Source organism: Pomacea canaliculata, linkage group LG5, assembly GCF_003073045.1.
Source record: "Pomacea canaliculata isolate SZHN2017 linkage group LG5, ASM307304v1, whole genome shotgun sequence".
Lineage (NCBI taxonomy): Eukaryota > Metazoa > Mollusca > Gastropoda > Architaenioglossa > Ampullariidae > Pomacea > Pomacea canaliculata.
Genome location: NC_037594.1, coordinates 9203071 through 9226451, shown reverse-complemented (window position 1 = coordinate 9226451; position 23381 = coordinate 9203071). Strand labels below are relative to the sequence as shown.

Here is a 23381-nt window from a genome sequence, read left to right as displayed (position 1 = left end):
AGTGAATACTGAACAGCGACATCATATTAAACAACAAAAAGAAAATAATCACTTGAGTTTATTCATTGCAACTAAGTTAAGGTCTCTACCGAAGTAAATGAAATATACCAAAGTGGAAATATGGCCAATAGATCAAATCTGTTTGCATTTCTATTTAGTAAAGATTATTATATACGATCAAAGAGATGGACCAAAATGCAGCCAAGGTAAAGACCAACATGAAGATCTAATGTTGATATCTATATGAAACTATGTAATGACCATAACAGAAGCAAAATCGAGGACAGCTGATCTCGTAAGCCTTTTAGGCAAAGTGACACAACTCTCCAAGATTAAAAAAGCCATACATAAATTATGCACTTTCCTGCTCACTTACCTCCATAAGCCAGATGCCAGAAGATGAAGTAGGATGAGTGTAGGCATACAGAACCCAGAAACCCACACCTCCAAACAACAGTACCAGAATAAGAACAACAGCCACAATTGCAGCCACGTTTGTACCTGTACATGAGAACAAAGAAAAACCCACTAACAAAGGTAATACCTGCAAGTATTTTGTGCTTAAGATACATTTTATCTTCTACAAAATCAACCTTCTGGTTTATGAGTACATACATAAACTACATTTTAAATCTTTAAAATGCCGCAAAGTTAAAAGTTATAAAAATATATATATATCAGTTTGCAGCTTCAATTAGCTGTTCAAATAAAACTAAACACGTGTAATCAGATAATTTCCGTCAATATGAAGGAATGTGTTACTGTAAATCTGTCACAACACTGAATCATTCAGCATTATTACTTTATAGAAAAGTGTCAACAAACATGCACACCTGACCTCCATTTACATCACAATTTCTTTGAGCCTATAAAGATCAAGCCCAACAAACTTACTCTTTTCTTTGTCACACTTGCTGGATTGTGTTTGCTGCAGAAATTAAAAACAAACAGTAAAAATAAAACAGTAAAGCTAAAAAAAAAAAAATAAATACAAAAATAAGAAAATATGGAAGTTCATATTGTCATAAGTATTTCAAAGAGTGGTGACCATGTCATCTTTTTTTAAACTGACGATAAAAGCAAAGAAAGAAAAATATGTAACATTTGTGTGTATGTGTAGGCTGCATGTAAATGCCTAAAACATTTGTTTACTATAACTCAGATATATGGTTAGGAAAGTGAATGCACAGTGGCTCTAAGCCCATTAACAGGCTCCCAAACTTTAAATCAGTCTTCACAAAAACAAAGAAAAACATGTAAGCCAAAATGACAGCAGGTAATAAAACCATTAAAATAATATAACTTTTCCTTTTTTCCGATGGATGTATAAAAAGTTAAGAGCATAAATGGTTCATTCTGACTTAAAAAATTCTGAAAGGTGTCACAACAAATCAGCTGCTGATCACCAATTATATATTTGTTCTCTGAACTGGAAGAAGCTTCTTATCTTGACTGACAATTTGTCTCTTTCCAGATTTGGATATGTCTGTTGCTGTCACTGAATGCTAAAATTTTGAAAGTAAATATGTATTAGCAGCTTCTCCTTTGTGGACAATGATTGAATTACACTTAGGCCTGCCAAAAGCCAGTATAGGCCCAGGGGCAAACGACCTTTCTGGGCCCTTTGTAATTGTAATTATAAAATTAAATTATTTTCCCAGTATCTGTTAATATGCTTACAATTTGATTGTCAATATTTTACTCAGCAACGTAACATAGACTGCAAACATTAGTACAAGTGCACTAGAATTTACATCCCTACTTGAACACAGAGTAATTAATGTGGGTGTTAGTGGTTAATAAACGAGTAAAAATGATGTTAAAGGATCAAACTTGTAGTATGATGATGATGATGATGATGTAGTTTTATAACGCGCTAGTATCCGCATCACAAAGATGCGCTCAATGCGTACCTCACTCCATAGAAAAGAATCCCCAGAGTGAGGAAGGCCTGCTATTCCCACCCCAGGCCCGCTACCCCAATGGCCCTCCTACCTTAGGCCTGGAAATAGTATACTGCAGACTTGAAACTCAGCATCTGCATGTTTAATGCTTGGGTGTTCTTTCCTTAGCTCATTCTTTAAAATCTTCACAAGAAAAAGAAAAGGAAGAGAAGAAGGGGAGAAAAAATCCACTGACCAAGGCTGGGACCCCTCACAGCTGCGGGCCCAAGGACATAATCTCCTCTGCCCCATCCCTCTTATCAGGCCTGATTACATTCTCATCAAGTTGTTAGTTTTTACAGAAGAAGAAACTGAGAAGCAAAAGGAGTAAGTCTTTGTTCGCTTCTTCATGGAAAAGCAAAGAACAAACTACATGGAGATTCAAACCATTCCAAGTAAGGAAAAATCAGTAACTGAAAGCATTAAGAAGCAAGACCCAACAGAAGCATGAAAATTTCATATTTCTGATTGCTGCTTGATACTTGGTTTGATCATACCAAACATAAACCTATCTATACATATATATAAAATTAAAAATCCACACTATATACTCCAAGGCTACATTCAAACGCTCCCTGAAAACATATCTGTTCACAAAGCACTATCCCTGAATTACTTTCCTTAACTCCCTGGCAATACTGTCTGTCATGTTAACGATGCCATCTCACGCTGTTTAAAGTAACCACATCCTTTTATACCTTCATCCATTGGTTTATGTTCTATTCTTGTATCTCATCTTTATGATGTTCAGTGTGCCTATACGTACCTCACTGTCCACTGGCTGTTATCTTTCATTTATCATTATTGGTCTCCACAGATTGGTGGTGATGCCGTGCATTATTATAAGTTTCCATTATTATATGTACATAAACCAGTTTATTTCATTAGGTTTGCCTAATGTGGGTAAACAGCATCCAAGGAAAGAGATAGGAGGAGGAGAAAGGGGCTTGGTGAGGGAAAGAATGAATGTCTCCCCAGGGAGAAGGTGGCACCACACATGATCTTTTTAGTTTATAAAGATACTCTGCAAAGCTAGGTGTCGCGCAGAGTAGGTTTTGAAGCTGAGATATGTGATAAAGCTTGCATTCAATAGCTGGATAGAAAATAAAATAATATTAAAAAAATTGTTTACCCCACACTCCTCAGATGTCAGTACTTCTATGTGTGAGGATATTGTTGAACGGTATGTGATTCTGATTGGACTGGTGGTCTGTTGAGTGTGTGTGTCAGTTTGAATATTTGGGGAACTTGCATTGGTTGCTGGTGAAGTTCTTTCAAGGTCACCAAGAGTGTGTGTGCCGGTTTGAATATTTGGGGAACTTGCAGATGCAGTTGTTGCTGATGAAGTTCTTTCAAGGTCACCACACCATGACGATTGAATTAAAGCCTGCCAACGCACAGGAGACAGGTGTTTGAGTACTATTGTTTAGGAGATATAGATATGTCATCTCTGTCTCAATAGTTAGATCATATCTGCCAGTCAAATGGACATGGATGCATAAAAAGCACATGGAAAATTATCTTTCTCATTATCATTCTCTCTCTCTCACACAATTTTCACTCCCTCTACATATATGTACTTATGCCTCCATGTTCACACATGCACCCATGCATACATATAACCTAAGGAAAGTCCCTGGTTTTCAGCATCGCTAAAAGTGACATTTCTTACAAAAATTACCATTTTTTTGCATAAAACAGAATCTTGGAACAGTCCCCAATTCAAATACATCACTGTCTTCCACCAAATTTTATTTTTAAAAATGGTACTTTTTTGCCAAGCACCAAAGATCGGAAATTTTGTATGTCACTGGTTTGTCCAGATCCAGGCTTAACCCCTCCCCAATCCCAACTCTTACCTTTTAAAAAGCACTAACCTACCCTCTGCCTAATTACATCCCAGATTTCTGTAAACCACACACACATGCAACTAGCTGAGATAGCCACAGGTTACCTAGCCTTTAGCAGTGTATACACTGCCTACTTCTTGCTACGCATGTTGCAAATCCAAACCACATCCAACGAAGACTGAGACACAGCATGTTCAATATCTTTTCTGAGATAACTATGGGGCAACAAAATATTAGATATAAAGCATTCATGCAGTAAAAGCAAAGCCACTATGTTTCTTACCTTAATGGAAATCTTAAATGTCTATGCAAACTTTATTCATAAGGAAAATGTGTACTATAATCTGAATGCTATAAATTTGGGAAAAAAAGTTGGGGAAGTTGGCAAAACACGAGTCAAGTGCTCTCTTAATGATATTCTTAAAATGTAATCTTTGTTTCGCATTAAAGTAAAAGTATAAATTGCTTTCTTAAATGAAATAACTAAAATACAGTCTTTATCATGCATGAAAATATATCAATACAAACCAGATTTGTGCAGCCTTGTTCAATCCAGTTTTGGCGATTCCAATCCAGTCCATCTGAGCAACGGCTCACTTTCTCACACCACTTGCAATCAAAGTTGACATTTACATGCTCTGTGCATGTTTTACAATCTTCAATTGTGTTGCAAGCTAGAATATGAAAATGGGGAAAACACAACTATATTAAAGCAGCACTATGTAGTTAAATATACACATTTCAGTTAAATAAGTTTAGAGTTCCATTAACTTCACTGTTGGTTAGCCCAAATGCAAACTGCAGGAAGCAAGCTATACATATATGTGTGTGCAAACAGAGAGACCATCTCAACAATTTAGAGTTGTCCTATAACAAAATGTAGAGCTGTTAATATGTATGATATTTTGGAAGTGAGATTTCTGCATTTTTTCAGTAATCCGAAGCTTATTATACTTTAGACACAACACATAACTACCCCAAATCTCCATGGACAAAACTTTACTAAGGATGAAAGGCATGGCTTTTTACAAGTGTCAAAAAAATACGTTCACTCACTGGGAAGAGGTTCAAGAATAATCACAGTACCCTCCTCAATCTGCTCTGGCATGAAAGATACACGGTGGTACTCATAAATTGTTCGTCGCTTTATTCCTGAAGCAAGAAATAAAAATATTTTTATAAGGTCAATAAAGATCTACATCTTCATCCCTCCAATATGTTCCTCTTCATGCTGGATTTTTTATGATTCTTCTTTTGTTAATCTTCGGATAAATATTTATTGACAAATGATTCATCACATTCTACCTCAAAAATTTATTCAAATTTATTCACTTTAGCAACTGCATAACAATTTGTACAACACTTGTTTCAATATAATGTACATCACTGTTTCCCATCTAAAAACATTTAAAAACAATCCAAACCATGCAAAGAGTTTTGCTTAGTAAAGCCTAAAACCATATGATTTAGCATCAGGGATGTAAAAAGATCTAAAAATTTATGCCAGAGGTCTTATCATATAAGATATTGCTTATAAAACTGGACATGAAAACATAATATAATGTCATTACTTTTACATGCATACAAAAAGACAGGAACAAGGATCTTGACAGTATTAATAAATGCATATTATGGTGCACTTTTTGCCTGCTTATGGTACAATAATAGCTTTTTTGTTTTGGATACCTTAAACAAAAAAAATTGTTAGTAAATCTGCAATCTAACTTAATCAAAAACTTGAGTGATTCACCCCCCCACCCACCCCCATACACACACCTCTTGCTAATTGGCTGTGGTTAATACATTTTTTTCCTCTATCTGCTAGACTGATCATCACCTTGATTCTGATTGCTTGATCCTCATCATACATTGTTCTGTTTTTCTTCTACAACACCCTTTGAGTTTCATCTAGAAGCATAATATACTGTTGCTATGGTTTTTTGCAATCTATGTCTTAGTGTTTGATTGTAGTTCATTTGGATTGTGACAGTCTGTAAAGCCCACTGAGCTTGCAATCATGGTGGGGAAAGATGTCTAGTAAAGTGAACTGTTGCTGCTGTTATTCTAAAGTAATTCAAAATTCTGTTTGGTTCTAAACAAGTTTTTATCCCAACAAAACTGCTGCTGTGAATAAAACGTATGATACAAATGTACTAGTGTATATACTGTGCGATAGATTATTTCAAAAGATTATAAATAAACTTGTATGCTCAAAGTATATCAAAAGGAACAGAGAAGGATGATAACAGGTAAGAATGTATGTATAAAAGATATCACCATATTGTGGGATAAAGGTGTCATTATAGAAAGCATCTGATAGACCAATCTTGACTGGATGATTTATGGTGGAGATATTTGCCACTGGAACAGGCAGCTGTGAACAAAGCCACCAAACTTTAGAGACATATCAACATAATGAATGGCAAAAATCATTTAACTAAGAAGCTGCTTTGCTAAAATATTGCCAGTCACCAGTTGAAAGGAAGTTAATAATGTAAATTAAAAACATAACAAAGACAACACTGGATGAAAATATGCCCTATATTAAGCCCAGACTGAAGCCCTCTTACCTTCAGGTAGACAAATGTGATTGTGCCATCATTCTTTAGTTTGGCTTGAAAAATAAAAGCCCCAGCTGCATAAATATAAACAAAAACAGTTTTCCTCAATAAAGTTTGCTTGAGGAACCTGTTAAGGCAACTTTTCTGATCTAGAATCAAATACATTTTACTACAGCATATACTGTATTTTCATTTGCATGCAGTAATCAACTGTTCTTTACAATTAAAGTAAAAAAAAAAACTTTATCTTTGAAGACGTTGAATAAAAAGCAGAGCATATTGTAAAAGATCTGAATGTACTCTAAATGGTGAAAACAGAACATATACTTACTATTATTTTGGTCCCTAAGCAGGACGTTGCGCCATTCCACAATAAATTCGTTGCCTGCAATTAACAGTTGTAAATGTAAGCAGTATATATGCCCATTCCGTATCCATTTTTCTAGCCACTTCTATATACTCACAGGATCAAAATATAACTAAACTATATAATTATATAAATAAACATAAAACTAAAGTATATACATAAAATATAACTGATTATTGAGAAATCTTTAAGCTTTCATAAAGATTTGAAAATCAATTCTGCAAACAGGCTTACACTGTCATGAAACCACTATTACGCAGAACTGGATGGGCAGTTATCAATACTAACAAGCAACATCTTATTGCTGAGTATGTTGCTAAAGTAGAGTTTCATGTAGATACTGAGGAGAAATAATCTTGCTGAATCTATTGACCAAATATACACAAATATTCAATAAGATAACAAAGTAATTATTTAATACTAACATGACTTTTATTCCTGTCAAGTTATGAGGAGTAGCTAAAAGAAAGAACTCTTTCATTAATCTTGGAGGGATAAAGAGAGATACCAGTGAAAGTAATATAGATCAATCACTAACCAACTTGCTTGTATAAAACTTCTGAATCCTCGGTGGTGGAGGTGTCAAAGTTGGCCATGAGGGGTGCAATGTACTGTGTGGCTGTCAACCACTGGTGTAAGAATGGGCTGGTGTAGATGAATCCTAGCGATGAAAATATGTAACATCATCTTGAAAAAGTTACTGTTCTGCTCAGAACAGAAGAAATTATCCCCCTTCTCTTTTTTCCACAAACATGCACATATATCCAAAGCACAAACATGAACAAATACAAAAATACCCCTCTCCCCCTTCCCATATACATGCAGTCAAAAATATGCCTACATACAGAATCATTTTATTTCAATACTGGGTATTGTGCTTTAAAGAAAACAATTATCAGGCAATCTTAAAATTGTTGACACTGCAAACCTACTTATACCTAGATAGTCATTCTAGGAATACAAACCTCCAGTTGCAACAGTGATGTTTGAAATGATATGTCCATAAAACCGAAACTTGAATGGCAGGGCAACAGTCTGGGAAAAAAAGGAAATAAATTTTCTTTGCTACATATTATACACAACTGCACATCAGAAAATGTTTCAGGTCAACATTGTAGTCTGACGTGCTCTAAAATCATAGATATACTGATAAAACCCAAGATAAAACATGATTTAGATGCTCATAACAGATCCTGTAAAACAGCTGGGAGCAAAATTCTTTACTTATACTATTTATTAGGTGAGAATATAGTTCTGAAATTACAAATGCAAATAATGTATAGGCACTTTAAGATGTAGTTCTTCTGGCTTTCAAAAGAGCAAATGAAGTAAAAGGAGGAAGTAAGGTCATCATCATGTCTACCTTAATCAGGTACTTCAGCAAAACTAAACCCATCTGCTGACAGATTATTACATATTCTAAACACTGCTGTGGGTGACATACATAAGAGAAAACTTTTAGAACATTTGACAGGTACCCAGTCTTTGCTAAAACATCTGATGGGGATGAAAGCTAAGATTCGTCTAAATGTTACAGTCCAAACAGCAATAGTGAAATGAGTCCAATGCTCATATTTCAGTCCTCTCTAGTTGATTGATCATGAAAACAATGTTAAGTACCCATCATTTTAAGCAAACAATATAATGTCACAGAGAAAACCATGAGATATAAAAGCTGGTGACATCATATTTACCATATGAACAATTTGTCAAAAGTCATAATATTAACAAAGTATTAATATATATTATAGAATGGACTCTTAAGATAAATTAACTGTAACTTGCAGTTTTAAACACACCAACAAGCTGATTGTGAGCGATAGGAATGGGTTTTGGAGTCTTCCACTGTAATGTAAACTGAATATGTTAGGAGCTCTTCCTCCCTGCCAACAAACTTGAACTGTCTAGTCTAGTGCAGAACAAACAGGTGCAATGCTTCCACTCACCACTGCCACTCTGTGTCCAGAGCTAAGTGTTTCCTGAGTAGTGGGACTCAGGAGTTCAGTGAAGTAAAGTTTGCTGCTGTCTGGCCGGATGACAGAAATATAGTAGTTATGGTTATCCTGAAATGCCAATCAGAGAAAAATAGATATTTCTGATGCCTCATTGCCATTCAGAGTGAAGTAAATATTTCTAATGTCTTATTGCAAATTTGTTTTACTCATAATATGTTTTAAAGACAATATTAATGTATTCTGCTGAAAAAGACATTGCAATATGTGTAGAATGGAAGCGCATGCCATTAAATGGACTATTCTATCTAAACTTTTTTTCATAAGCTGACATGCCCAAAATTTACCTAAAATCAACTTTTGTCATAACAGTCATTATTCCTCTAATCCACTTCCTAGTCCAGTTACCTTCTTTATTGTAACTTGAGGCGTTGTTGTTGTTGACTCTTTAGAGCTGGTAGTGGTGGATGTCTTCAGGGTTGTGGTAGTAGTCACTTTGGCAGTTGTGGTTGTGTTAGTAGCTGTGGTGCTGGTTGTTGGTGAGGTTGTGGTATTAATATTAGTAGTGGCTGATGCAGTGCTTGGAGATGTGAGTGAGGGAGTGCTGGAGTTGCGCGTGGCATGAGTTACTGCTGTTTCATCTGCTGTGTTGCTTGAAGATGTAGAGCTGTTGTCTGCAGGTGAAGACACCACCTGTCGACGATAGCGATGCAGACTGTCATCTGGCAGACTGCGGATTGTATACTGAATATTGGATGACTGTCTGCCAACTAGGTATTCCACATGGAAGTCTGCAACATGCATTATTCCCAAAATAAATTAAGCCCAAAATGCTAATAACTTCTGTTTCCAAAAATACAAACAAAACCAAAAAAACCTCTGTCTTAGGAACTAAGTAATTAATGTGGTGGGACATAAAATATTGCAAGTACATTTTCTTCTATTCCATACCAGAGAATCTAATAACAAGGTGCGTGACTAGGTATGATGACAGCTGATAGCACAGGGATAATGGTCATGGTCCTACAATACCTCATCAAAACGCTGGGCACACTTGTGGCTTATGGACAGTGATTAGATATGGTTTGTTGTAAAAATAAGCACTAAACCACATGACTGATGTTTGTTGTTACAACCTCTACGTTACCCTTACCTACCTCTTTCTTCTACATAAAAACCTGCCTGTTGGAATTAAAACTTCATGTAAGTTTGAGTCACCTGTACCTTCACATACAAAACTGCACTTATGCCAGGGTGTCGGTGTGTGTGTGTATATATATATGCTCACACACACACACAACATGGCAAAAAAGAAAAACCTATAGGTAGTTGTGGAAGAAAAAGTGGACTGACAGAAGAATATCTCTGGATGTGTCATCCCTCCTTGCTAGGCCTAATCACTCTCAACTTCACCAAGACCATTAATCCCATCTCTGTTATTCCATGAATAGTTAATCCTCCTGTCTGTTTACTGGTAAGCTAATGCAGGCTCAGAACAAACAGATGAGGGAACAACAGGTGTTTTAAAGTGTTCACTTGTATGTGGCCTGTATAAAGTGTCCAATCTCTACCTATCGGTTCTCTGCCCTCAGTATCTACAAAATCACTGTATAGCTGGGGGTGAGATGAAATATGCATTAGTTTGTGCTTTATGTTGTATGCAGGTGTGCTTTGTGAAGGGTGAGGTTCATGTTAATGTATTTTGTTCCCATTAAATCCTCAAATACTGTGAAATATGATACTTTTGTCAACATCAGGAAGCTGCTCTTGAAGGCAGCCATAGATGTCAAGAATGAGTTATCCCCTGCAAGATAAAACTGCATTATCTGCATGAGGCAGTTCTATTTTCAGGATCTACGGAGAGGTGGCTGAACTCTCATTCAAACAGCTTCTGTACACACCTAGCTCACCCTCTCAATCATGCTCACATTTCATTTACAGCCTGTGAATATCACCGACTGGTAAAAGCTTGCAGCTATACTTCAAAAATAATTCTTTCTAGAATTCACTGCTATACATCAGGCATGGCTGTTTGAAAAGACCACTATTTTACTGGAAATCCTGTGTGGTGTTACAAGATCTGCCAAAGTACAAAATATATTTCCAAAACTTAGTGGGATGAATTCACTACAAGATACTATTATAGAAAAATCCTCAAAAGGATTAAGAAAGATATTCTGCATTTTTACTAAAATTTGTAGATTACCCTCACTAGCTTTGTTCTCAAGATACAAGCTTTGATCACAACAAAACCCTTATCCACAGATTTCCATGACAGTACAATTTCTGTGCACGGTGATGTTTATGTCTTATTCCATGATGGGACAGAGTCATTCCCTCTGATTTTAAAAAGCAGTATTTTGTACTGAGCTTAGCCAGTCATTTATAAACAGTATTCAGTATTGTAACAGTTCAGCCAGACACATTTTGTGGTCTAGTAGACCTTAATCGTGAAGAGTTTTAACCAGCTGCAGTATATTCCACTGTATGCATTTGTACTGTGGCATTAACTTTAAAAATAAAACTTACAGGAACTTTGTAATCAGTTTACTTTTACATGCTAAGCTAATTTACACAATTTGTCTTAGAAGTTACATTTCTCAATGGAATGACAGTGAATTTTTTTTTTTTTTTTTTTTTTTTTTTTTTGGCAATGGCTAGGCTGGACATAATCTGATACAGCCATAACATCTGGTTTGCTACAAAGTACAATCTGTGCAAATCCCTTGTAGTACTGATCCTGTGAATTGCTTTCAAATATGGAGAGGAGAATCCAAGTATTCGAGAGGCAAGTGCCTGAGAAGGCTGCCCTGGATCTCATGCAGAGAATGAGTGGCTCATACGAAGTCATTGGTTTTATATGAGCCACAGTTGCCACACTCATAATACTGATGGCAAGATAAGGGACGGGGTATGGGAAGCAGAACCTGATAACTTGTTTTAAACCCAATTGACAAAAGCCATTTACTTCAAATGTCACACAAAAGCTCTCTGAAATTTAACAATAAGGTGAAGTTTAAGTTGTCCTCTTTCAGAAGCTTTTCTCTCTTTTCTTACTAAACAAAGTTCCCAGTTTTGTCTAAAATACTAATATGGCCCGCCATGCGATGCAGGCACGAACTTGTATTACTGGACTGCTGGTAGACGATTTTTTACCAGTTAACTACTAAAACGAGGCATGATACTACAAAGCTTGCGGTTTAGTCACATTCTTTGTTTAGGCTTGCCAAGACTAACAGCGGAGAACTTTGCAAGAGTCTAAGCACTGGTCTTGGCAGACAGCAATCCACCTATACACATCCATGATGTAGGTGAATGTAGATGACGCTTCACATGTGGATGTTATCTGTTAAGAATCCATCAACATATCCAAACCAAGCCTTAAAGAGCAGGGATAACCAGGGCTGAGTTCAAGACCAATAAACTTTCAGGATTGACTTACAGCTATAAACTTCACCACTCATTGCTATCTGTGACAGTGTATCAAATGTGTATCCCTGAAAACAAAGAACCAGCAAAGAACCAGAAAAAAGCTAAAAGAAATTCGGGCACAGATGGCTGAAGACTTTCTGCCTCTCACACACTAGGGAACCTTGAGTCTTGCCTGCCCATGGTCGTGGGTCTGGTAAGAGGATCGACAGACTCAATTCTTTATCCCTGATAAAATTGCACACTCCCTGAGCCTGAGACAAGAAAGACAATTAGCAATGACCCGACCTCTGGCTCCCAGACGGTAGAGAAGGCATAGGGCTTAGGTGGTGGAATATGTCACTTGCCAGTTGTAGCTTTATTGCCTGCACACTGCTTTACTGGTTATCTATCGCTGGACTCATCTTTCCACCCCTGTCTGCCGGTGTACCGTGCGCCCGTACGCTGCTCTCTGCTGGTCTTCCTTTATAGATTTTCATTTCAAGCCCTGAGGGGGGCGTTGGCGATGACACTCACCAGACAGCTGACTGCCACTAACCAAATCACAGGACAATATCTCCTGTCTGCTTATTATTCCATACTGCCAATTTTAACTACCAAAAATAAAAAAAAAACAACAAAAAAAGCAAAGCCGAGGAGAGTAATGGAAAATGAAAGAAATGAGCGCCACTCAGAGACACGATCAAGCTGTAGGTAGTGTAGAAGCCACGCTGGCCACGACAGTTCACAACGGAACCTGCTAGGGTAATTGAGCTCTTGGAGACCGACTGGTTGACCAACCAGCTGACTGACCGGCCAGCCACGGGATTATGATGACGTGATGCAAGAGGATGCGTGCTTTCAGGTGCAAGACTCCTTGTTTCTTCTGCATTTCCGCGCAGGCCTGTTCTTAGCCCCCGCGGGGCCCGAGGCAAAGGGCATGTGCGGGGCCCTCACGCCACGATCACACGGTTTTAGTTGGGATCTAAAGTCACTTTTTTCCTCAGGGATATCTCGTCTTTTATCATTGACAGCACGCTGCATACACATTACAACATAAGCCTACGATTAATTTATTTGTAATGTTCGTCAATAGGTCACAATCAAAAGCGCGGGGCCCCTTGAAGCGCGGGGCCCTAGGCAGATGCCTCGTCCGCCTGCCCCTAAGCACGGCCCTGTTACCGCGGATGTTCCAGCATGACCGCCGACGATGTGTGCACATGGAGTCAGCCCCGCTCGAGGTCGCTAGGATGGGCCACCTTGGCACAGCGCACTCTCCACACATCGTGCCGTGACTCCAGGCACAAAGCACGAAGTAGGTGCGGCAACGCCTGGCCAGCCTGTCCGTCCGGACCACAATTGGTCCCGTGCAAGCTTGCGGCCATCATATACATGGAAAATGACTTGCCGTCGGAGCACCACCCTACTCTCCTGCCTTCTTTTTTCCCTAACCACCCTCCCAGCCCCCAATCTAAGCGGCAATGTCGGTCCTGGAATGTATCGGGTTCTGTTGGCTGGGTGCGTACTATCATGTTACAGTTATACCGTCCTTAACGGCTTTCTGCACTGCGCAAACATCTCGCGTATCTTGCCTTTGTACCAGTAATTACAGGCTGCGGGAAAAACTCGTTTATTCCTCTTCCTTCTTCTTCTGCTGCTGGTGGTGGTGGTCCTTCTGCAGCTTCTCTTCTTTCTATCCTTTCTTCTATTAACACTGATTGTGATTAAGTATACTTCTTGTTTGAAATACCGAGCAAACACTTCTTGCAGAGGCGAGGGAAGGGGAAACTGGTGTTTAACGCGGAGCCAGCAACTATAAGGCGATACCACGGCAAAGCAGCCAGCCAGAGAAAGAACAGCGCAGCTATGACAAGATCTGAACCCAGGCCAACTAATCCACACTGTATTGGTGACAGGTGCTAACCGTTGTGCCACCGGACCGCCCTTGTGCGGAGGCAACACAGCTCATCGCAGTCTCCGGTTTTCAAACGGAAATTTAAAACTCTAATTAATAAAACGCACACAAAAATCTGATCACAAGTCTCTATATTTACTGTGAACACTCGTATACCAAACAATATAACTTAATGACACACACACCTGGTTTCCCTCGCCGCTCAGAATATATGTACATACATAACAAAACATCAGATAACAGTGAACCAACCCTGCACACGTTTTGACAAAGAACACACTGACAGGATTGTGGAAACAGGTTTCTATTGGTTGTTTTTTTTTTCTGTCTCTCTCTGCATGCCCCTTGTACCACATGGGTTACAACGGATTCTAGAAAAAAGTGAAAAAAATTGCACTTTTCATGTAAATTTTCGATCAAATACAGGATCTGCAACTTCACAACCGGTCGTCCGAGAGGTAACCACTCGATGGACATTCATATTCTGACACAGACCATTCCAATTTTGTCCATTAATGTGTCCCTTGTTTTATGATCCTTGCGCCGAACGATTTAACACGTCTACAATAAGAAAATAGTGTTGAATGTAATTAAGAAGCGTCCTGCCCAAAACCAGCAGTTCCAGTCTATAAACGAACAAACATAAAGATCAAAGACAAGATCCAGTATGTGAGGTCACGCTACAACAGCATAATATCATTTATAACTATATTTTATATTAACCAAGAATCTGACAATCTATAAAGCTGGTCAGTCAAATGACATCGCTTATAACACATAAAACTTCTCAATCACTATCTCAGTCTGCATCTCAATAATCAGTATCGCCCAGAGTATAAAATGTCTCTGTGTAACGCTTCATCTCGTATCGTGTTTGACCCTGTAATGTTTATTTGCTTGGAATTATTACTTGCTGTAAGGCGAGCGGATGAGTGACCAGTTGAAATAATTATTTGATGAGTCGGGGGAGGAGGGATTTGTGTTTTACGCCGAGCCAGGATCTAAGGCTATATCACGGCAAGGCAGCCAGCCAAGTAAACAGATGCCAAAAAAAAAAACCGCAGCATGCCCGACACGAGAGCTGAACCCACGACAGCCAACTTTCATGGTGACACGCTTATCGTTGCGTCACCGGACAGCCCTGTCTGATGAGTGGATGAGTAACTAGTTTTACTATAATCATTTGATGCTTTGAGTGGATGCGTGATTCATGTGGCTTTTATTTTTGACGAGCTTTGGTAGTGCGCGATTTCCACAAGGATTCAACACTGTCCCCATCTCAACATACTCAACACTGCAAAAATAAATGAGACGTCCTCAGCTGCACCCAAGAGGACCTTTGGATGTACCATAGCCAAGCTGCCGGCAAGCACCGTCTCTCCACTCTTCCATGCCCTTCACCAAGCAATGGTCCCGCTGCGTGCCCTGTCCTGATTTGTCGCTGTTGTCACTTCAAGGAAGGAGAGGCTTGGCACGCGACTGGAGGCTCATCGCGGGAGCAACGGTCTAAGAATCCGGAAGATCAAAAAAAAAAAAAAAAAAAAATGCGGATAAGGGGTGGGTGTGAATGGCGGTTGCGTGTGCGTGTGTGTGTGTGGGGTGGAGTGGTGGTTGGGGAGGAACGTGTAAGAATGGGGCAGGCGGGGAAACCTTGAGTTGCAGAGGGAAGCTTCACCATTTTCTGCGCAATAAAGTCTTTTCAAATGTTAATATTAAAAACGAATTATATTGAATCTGGTCGCTCGCTCTCTGCCTCTATCTCCTCATCCTGATATTCGTTCTTCATGTTCAATTGTGTAAACAAAGAAACTCTTGACTGACTGAACGGCATCTTGATAGCCTCTACCTTTAAAAACCACCAAACCTGTAAAAACTCCAGGCTAGACGAGAGGGGAAATCCAGACTTAGCTGCAGAAGCTGTCTTGAGGCTGCTTTAACCCTGAAATGAGGCTGCCCGAATTCTACAAATACGAAGTCAGGTTTAATAAAAACATGCACACAAATAAAATAATTGAAGAACTAATAAAATCAACAAGCTGTGTGAAAGCTTTCGTGTGAAATGTTCTTGCACCTACGTGAAATGTGAATAACAAGTTTTGGCTGCGGTTTAGAAATGAAAGCCTGTCGATTCCTGGTGCACCAGTACCCAAGATCGAAACCAGTCGGCGGAAAACCGGTTCTGGCAAGGAAAGGTGGCACGCCATTTGGCTGCACGCTTGAGTACCACAGGAGAAATTGCAACGTAAACAGAAAGGACAAAGAGATTAGAGTCTAGAGTAAGCTTTCCTGTTTATACTAAACATAAACTATTCTCTAATCGTAATTCACTTTTCCTATGGCGACTGTGCCATGTGATGCAAGCAGGAAACACGCAGTTCTCACCCTTCCATTCATCCCAATGCTCTAATTTTGATCTTACAAAATAAGAAAGCCTTCTATTCCTTATCTCTCCAATCGTGCATGCCTTCTTCGCTCGCTCGCTCGCAAACAACAGAATAGACAAAAATACAGCATAGGATAACACAGTCCGATATAAGACATGAATATAACAGTATCGCACTATGGAGTGTGTGTGTGTGTGGGGGGGGGGGGGAAGTAATAAGGAATTCGTATTGTCCAATGCGCCTGGTATTTTTTTTTTCACAATCCAAATTAAATTTAAAGCAGACCTGCAACGTGCAAACTACAGTCACATTTTCCCACAATTCTGTCCGCTGCTCCTCATTTCTCTGACAGGAAGTGGTCTTCTTTTACTTTAGTACCCAAACGGAGCTTCCCACTGCAGTGAAATGACAAGGGGGAACAGGAAGGCGGAGCAAGGGGAAAAAAAATCTACGACTTCACCCTGACTTTATTCCATTTTCCGCAAGAAAGAAGCAATCGCAAGCCCGGAGCGGCCCGAAATGACATGAAACGAAAATACGACCAAAACATGGCCAGGCCAGGCCCCTCTGTGCTTAACACACTACTGCACTTTCTTCTTATTCCTTGGGATCTGAAAATAATTCCCCCAGAAACTTTAAGCACTGTTGTCGAGTCTGGATTGCGAATGATTCTGTCAAGACACACACACATGTGCAAGCTCCAAGCCGAGGACATCGGCAACTGAAATCTTGATTCTACTTCATCGGCTAAATTTGATTCTATGACAAAGACGACAGCGATGACTATCTCGCCACTGTCGCGCAAGCTCCCCATCGATGCCCAAGGACCGAGACAAATGTCTGTTAAAAAGGTGACACTCCACACAAGCCACAATAGTTAAACCAGACCTCTACAGTCCATTCCCACCATCGACAGACCTAGCAGCTCATTCCCCAACCCTCTTCCCTCCTTGTTCAGTCTGCACTCAGACCGGTCTCTGGTTAAGGAGAAACGTTTACATCCCTTCGTCAAATCCCGGACAAGCCTTACACCTAAGGGATTTTAAGGAGAGTGTTTCTACTTCTTCCTCCCTCCCTCTCCCGCCTGTGATGGTGGCGGCCAACTATAGCTAGGTGTCACGTGCAGCAAAATAATAATAAATAAATAACACAACAACAAAAACATGGACTGGGCGTGGCTAGGCTGTGGACGGGTGGCAGTTTAATCTGCCATGGCGCCAGCAGCAAGCTTGTTGATAGATGAAAGCTCGATAAGTGAGTGAGACGAAGACGACATCGGCGGCTCATATATGCAAAGACACGGACTAATTCGTCACTGCTTGAGTAAGCAGGTAAACAGATAACAGTCACGAAGAAGACCGCACAAAGACCGTAACACGAAGCCCTGGTATTTGGCTGGACACGCCTTGGTGGTGCATGGCCATAAAATATTTACTCATAAAAATGATACAGAGTGGGGAGAAACAAGTTTACCGCCAACATTTTATGTTGTCTTGGTGACTTGTGAACCACTTTACGATTTCTCTCTAAGCAGAAGATAACATTTGGGAAGGGAGGGGAAGAGCGAAAAAAATGGTAGTGACGTGGCATAAAGTGAAGGCCACGAATCACTGGCTTCACCACCTGCAGATCCACTCATACAATGCCTCGTCATGCGCGATCACTCTCTAGAGAAAGCGTGTGTGTGAGTGTGTGTGTGCGCGAGCGCCCGCGAGAGTCGCAATGTCCCATAAACAATAACAATAAATAATAATGCGTGGGGTTTTCAGACACTTCATTCCCCACCTGATATTGTTAGGGGCTTTATCGACCAGTCGCAGAAGAAAATGTACATCAATGTACACGTTAAATACCATTATCCTTTTGATCGCCGATATCAAGATATCGCCTGCGTTATTAGTTCGTACACAAGTAAAACTATGTCACTGACATTTGAGAATAAGTAATGACAAAATGTCAGCTTTCGTGTGTCTGGTTTATATCTTTCACGACTTTAACTTCACAGGCTCCCAGTGCCAAGTACTTGAGTTTTCAAACCCCTCTTGGAAAATTTTCTTTACATGTTTGGATTGTTTCTACGCGATGGGAAGCCATGTGTGTGTGTGCACGGGAGAGAAAAAAACAAAAACTGACCATTCCCATCAAATCTCCAATAAGCCTTATCACTAGGGAGACGCACAGTAGCTCTTACGCCCGCTCTTGCCACGGAGATACCTCCCTAAAGGGACACTATTATTATTGTTATTGATCTGCACGCGCAACAGATGCGATGCTCTGGCTACGTGTCAGGCAGCGGAGGAATGTTCTGCGGTTACCATTCTACTCTTGCAGTGTTCGGCGTGGCACAAAGACAGCGCACGCTGACCTTCCTGACACACAGACTATCGACAGACAAAGCTGGGCTTATGAAGGGTCACGTGTGGAAGCTGCGTCTCGCCCTGCCCTCGTGACGATGGGTGGGTCCCGACTGGAACTCGTAAAGGTGGAGAGGCTTTTCAAGATTTATTGTCTTCCAAGTTTCAGAAACTTTAGTGTCGCTGCCTCGGCAAGCGTCTGGTCACTCTGGTGACATCTATCCTCTCTTTCCTCCTACCCCGTTAACACGGGCGACATCAAAACGGATAGATCCCCCTATTCCACCACCACCAACCATGTTTATCAAGCCCAAAGCTATGATTCACGCTAGTACAGGTGCTGACATAATCTCGTTTCAGTGAAATTAAAAAAAAACAAACAAAAACAAACAACAACAAACATTCCAACGGAGTGTCATCAGGAGTGAGAAGATGCTGTATTATGTGAAGCAGCCACACGGCAGAGGGGTCCTCACGACAGCGGACGTGGAGGTACAACACACAGGTCATCAGGCCAAGGTACATTCCTACGGCAGGTAACATCGCCCCCATACACGGCGTGACACTGTTTGCCCAGGGATTATGTGTGAAGAGGTGGAGGGGGAAGAGGTAAGAGTGAGGGCAATGTCACGCAGTCACGCCGCACGGACATGCCCCCAAAAGAAAACCACGACTTTCAGCTTTCCCTCAAGCCCTCGTCACAACTCACTCCCCCGTTTCCCTCAACTAGCACTTCCATATTGACTGTGTGACACACACAGAGAGTGCCAATCGCACCCTTTATTGCAGGTTTTTAAATATTTTTCCCCACGTTTTTAAGGAAAAGGGGGTTGTAGCTGTACAAGTTAAATTACCGCCTGGGTCTGTCTATACCTTATTATTTAGCGGAAGAACAGTTCTCTGCTCCTAGTTCTCGTCACGCCCTCCAAGCCCTTTCTGCTCCTTGCACGCGCAATCATATACATTTTTTTAAACGCAGCCTTTCTGATTTATTGTTTCGGCAACAGTTTTGACGTCGAGAACGAAACCATGACGATTCGCCGAGCAAATAATGCCTGCGTACATCACACGGGCTACACTTGAAGCGACTCCGTCTGAACGCCAAGAAATATATGACCCTTCTTCTTCCACCTCGTTGGCAAAGATTATCGCACTCTCCATATATCTTCACATACATAGTTTGCACCTTTTCCAACCACTCTAGCTGCTAAGCCCACGTCGGTTCTTCATTCATTTTTTTTCGCGTTGTTTTTATGGATGTCTTTGTTCGCTATGTCCTGGCCATCTCACAAAACTCTGTGAAAAAAATGTTTACAGTCCCTTCGTTTTGTCACAAAGTCCTCAACGACTTCCTCGCGTCTTTTGTTCCTTACTCATCCCTTGACCATCGGATCCAACGGGGTACACTCCAAAACCAGGATGTCACATCTCTCCAGGCATTGCACCTATTATTAGTGATTGAATAGGCTGCACTTCGAAAACCCCGTCACCTACAATTTCCCAAACCCAGGGCTGATGTGCTCTTTACCCATGCCATTTGCCAACACCCTGTGACGTCGTGAACACAAAACAGCACATAGCCCGCGGAAAGACTAGACCTGTAGTCGGAGCACAGAACGGAGATGAGCGATTGCTGAATGACCCGTGGAAGCCTCCATATTTATCTTTCTCTGTATGAGCACCGCCCGATAATGACGGCCTCAGGTACTGACGTTAACAGCTTTTCGAGGTTTTGTCAGCGTTTTGTTTACGGTGGTTTTTGGCGATTCTAACACCACTTGCTTCTTCTACACCCCACCCCTCACCCATCCCCGTAAATAATACCTTTGAATCATCTAAGGAATCCTTTTTACAAGCAGTGTGCAAACCAAAAGCATTAATCATTTCTCATCAATAACAGGTGGTCTGGTGTACAGTATCTTCTTGTCATTCTCTCATGCTCTTAAGAGACTTGGACCATGTATTTGTAAATCTTTATAAATTTAACCAAAAAAAAGCTATTAAAGATGATTTTTGTTTTTAAAGTTCTCCACCTGCTTTCTTGCACAAAGAAGCTGATGAACCTGTGAACTATACACAGCAATTGGCAATCAACACTAATACACATAAACAAATCACAATTTAATTAGACTAATACATCTCTCTAAAAAGTTAAAATGAGTTCAGCAAAGTCACACAGCTTACAATAACTGAAACTGATGTGGAGGAGATTCACTGAAATGCAATATCGGTAGTGTATCAAAATCAAATGGTATCCCCACAACCCAAGAAGAAACTCAAATGCCTCTTAGTTACAATTCATTCTTTTGCTTCATGTGGTGACCTTTTCGAAGAACATGACCTGAGGGAAATAAAACTAACAGTCCAAAATTGATCACTGTTGCTTCATCTTTTATGTGCTGTTATCAAAAAGATAAAGAAAGAAAATAATGACAAACTTTGCTACGTTGTTTCCCATTCTGCTGTGTGGAAGAAAACTTGTGCAATCATCATGGAAAGACTGATAGACTGTTTTGAATGTACTGGGTTATGAAAGCTGAATAAATATCTTATAACAAAGAGTGGAACAAATTCATCATACCTATGAAAGCACATGAGGGCCCAGCCCTCCCCACAAATGCCACATGCATAAAGGCTTTTAGTAAACAAAGAATACAAAAAAAGACAAAAATGCAGAGGGAGGAAAGGGCACTGAATGTTGGGGTAGAGGTGGATATAGTGTAAGACTGAGCAAATGGAAGATAAAGCTGGGTGGCAACTGATAGTAGGGAAAAAGAAAGGAACCAGATACAAACAGGCAAGGCACAGATCTAGTTTGATTTTCCAAATCCCTACAAACGGAAAACTATGCCTGACAATTACACTTACCTATTTTCTATTAATTTTTTTCTAACTTATTGTTACTTTCTCTACAGTGCTGAGAAGCCAATGGGCTATCCTTTACCAATAATAAAACTTTCGTTTCAAATGATGATAGGAAAATGGCCAGTTTTGAAATACAAAGAAGCTAATCCTTAAAAGTGCAAACTCTGTTCAAACATGGCATTGACCTTGCAGATGATACATTAATAATGCATGAACACTGCCCACACAATATGAGTAAAATCTTGGCCATGAATCCATTTAATTATGCATTAGTTTTTAATTTCTAGCTTATAATCCACTCTCTTTGTGATTCACAGATCTTATAAATACTTTCCCAGATGGTTATGTTGGCAACAGGCACTAGCAGTGTGAGTTCCACTCAACTCTGTGGGCTTGGTTGCATTGGACAGAAAATCAATACCCTACACTGAAAAGCCCACTGGCTACCCTCTCTTGAAGACATCTTCATTCTTGCCATTGTAGGATGCCTGGCAAGAAGCTTATGCAAAACAATTTATGGCAGTTCCATGGAAGATAAGGAGAAGATTTCAGGGTGACCCTTTGAAACAGAGCTTCTTGTAGACCACGATGAAAGGAAAAACACTGAACCTTCTTTTTCTGGATCATTGAGCAGAAAACTGCAGCATGGTATAAGAGACACTCATACATTTAGTTAACAGCTTAAGGATGCCACAAAACTTCCAGTACTTTAAGCAAAAACAATTACACAGGCGGTGCTGTTTGTTCTCTGTCATTTTCATTCAGCACAATATGTCAATCAGGTGCAAAAGCAAAAATCCACTTAGGAATAAGATGACCCACACACTTTTTTTGTTGGTATCCTCTTGTAGATGGTGAAGAACAAAGATGTGTAATCTCAAAGATGGTGCATCACATGAAATAAGTAAATACTGATATAAAACCTTACGACATATTTTTTAACCAAAAAATATCTAATGCTTTATTATAAAGTTGCATCTTTATTTTTAAGAAGAGCATTGTTTTTCAAGGTACAAAATAGTTCAATGTCTATATAACAGCTGTAGAAAAGCTGGTAAATTTAGGCAAAAGTATAATGTTAGAATATGTAGCTCATAAAATGCTTTTCCTCTCAGGTTCCTATTGTGTACTGGTTTGTTTATTCTGAGTAATACAGAAGACAAACATGCATGGCATGTTAACAGTGGGTAACTCTATAAATCTGATATTTCAGAATATACTTCAGCAGTGAGTCAGGGCAGAAGTACAGTGCTAAACATAACTATTATTCTAGAATCCTCTACAAGCTAATACAATTGATTTTACACTCATCAAGCATCAGTAAGAACTCTAGTTTTTTCTTACAGGTTTTTGACAGTGTAATGCTAGTATAATGTACGTTATAAATAATAAAGCTTTTTTCTTTATTTTCCATATTGCAATGTTACTTACAAATTATATTTGACAAACTTGAAAAATCAAGCATAACAAAACATTCTCATTCTCTAGAGGAGTTTTCACTAATTAATAATCATTTTGTAAAATTTATTTAGTTTTTCTTGTATGTTTTAGCACATTCAATAAATACTGCCCTTTTAGTACATTTCATGCTGTTAGTGTTAACATGGAATTTTACTTGAAGGTTATTGGACTGGAGTGTTTCGTTTTTCTTTAAAAACTTTTTTTATTTAAATCCTACCCTTTTGTTTCAGAACATTTAGCATTAATCGCCCTAGTGGAGCACAGGGCTGCAAATGCCATATTATCCAACATAATACAATGACAGAAACTATAGAAGCAAAA

At 39.6% G+C, this 23381-nt stretch overlaps 1 protein-coding gene across 3 annotated transcripts in view; it reads right to left on the bottom strand.

The window, feature by feature from the left end:
• Positions 1 to 23381, bottom strand: part of LOC112564486 (plexin domain-containing protein 2-like) — a 32094-nt gene that overhangs the window by 7839 nt on the left and 874 nt on the right. The window contains exons 2-13 of one of the 3 annotated variants that reach the window (XM_025239334.1): positions 9082 to 9464; positions 8668 to 8784; positions 7687 to 7756; positions 7260 to 7382; positions 6686 to 6739; positions 6364 to 6428; positions 6071 to 6167; positions 4850 to 4945; positions 4322 to 4467; positions 3076 to 3330; positions 895 to 928; positions 377 to 501 (exon numbers count right to left, since the gene is read on the bottom strand). In XM_025239334.1, coding sequence (XP_025095119.1) covers positions 377 to 501; positions 895 to 928; positions 3076 to 3330; positions 4322 to 4467; positions 4850 to 4945; positions 6071 to 6167; positions 6364 to 6428; positions 6686 to 6739; positions 7260 to 7382; positions 7687 to 7756; positions 8668 to 8784; positions 9082 to 9464 — 1565 coding nt within the window. The remainder of the gene's footprint in view (positions 1 to 376; positions 502 to 894; positions 929 to 3075; positions 3331 to 4321; positions 4468 to 4849; positions 4946 to 6070; positions 6168 to 6363; positions 6429 to 6685; positions 6740 to 7259; positions 7383 to 7686; positions 7757 to 8667; positions 8785 to 9081; positions 9465 to 23381) is intronic. The other 2 variants (XM_025239335.1, XM_025239336.1) reach the window with 2 other exon arrangements.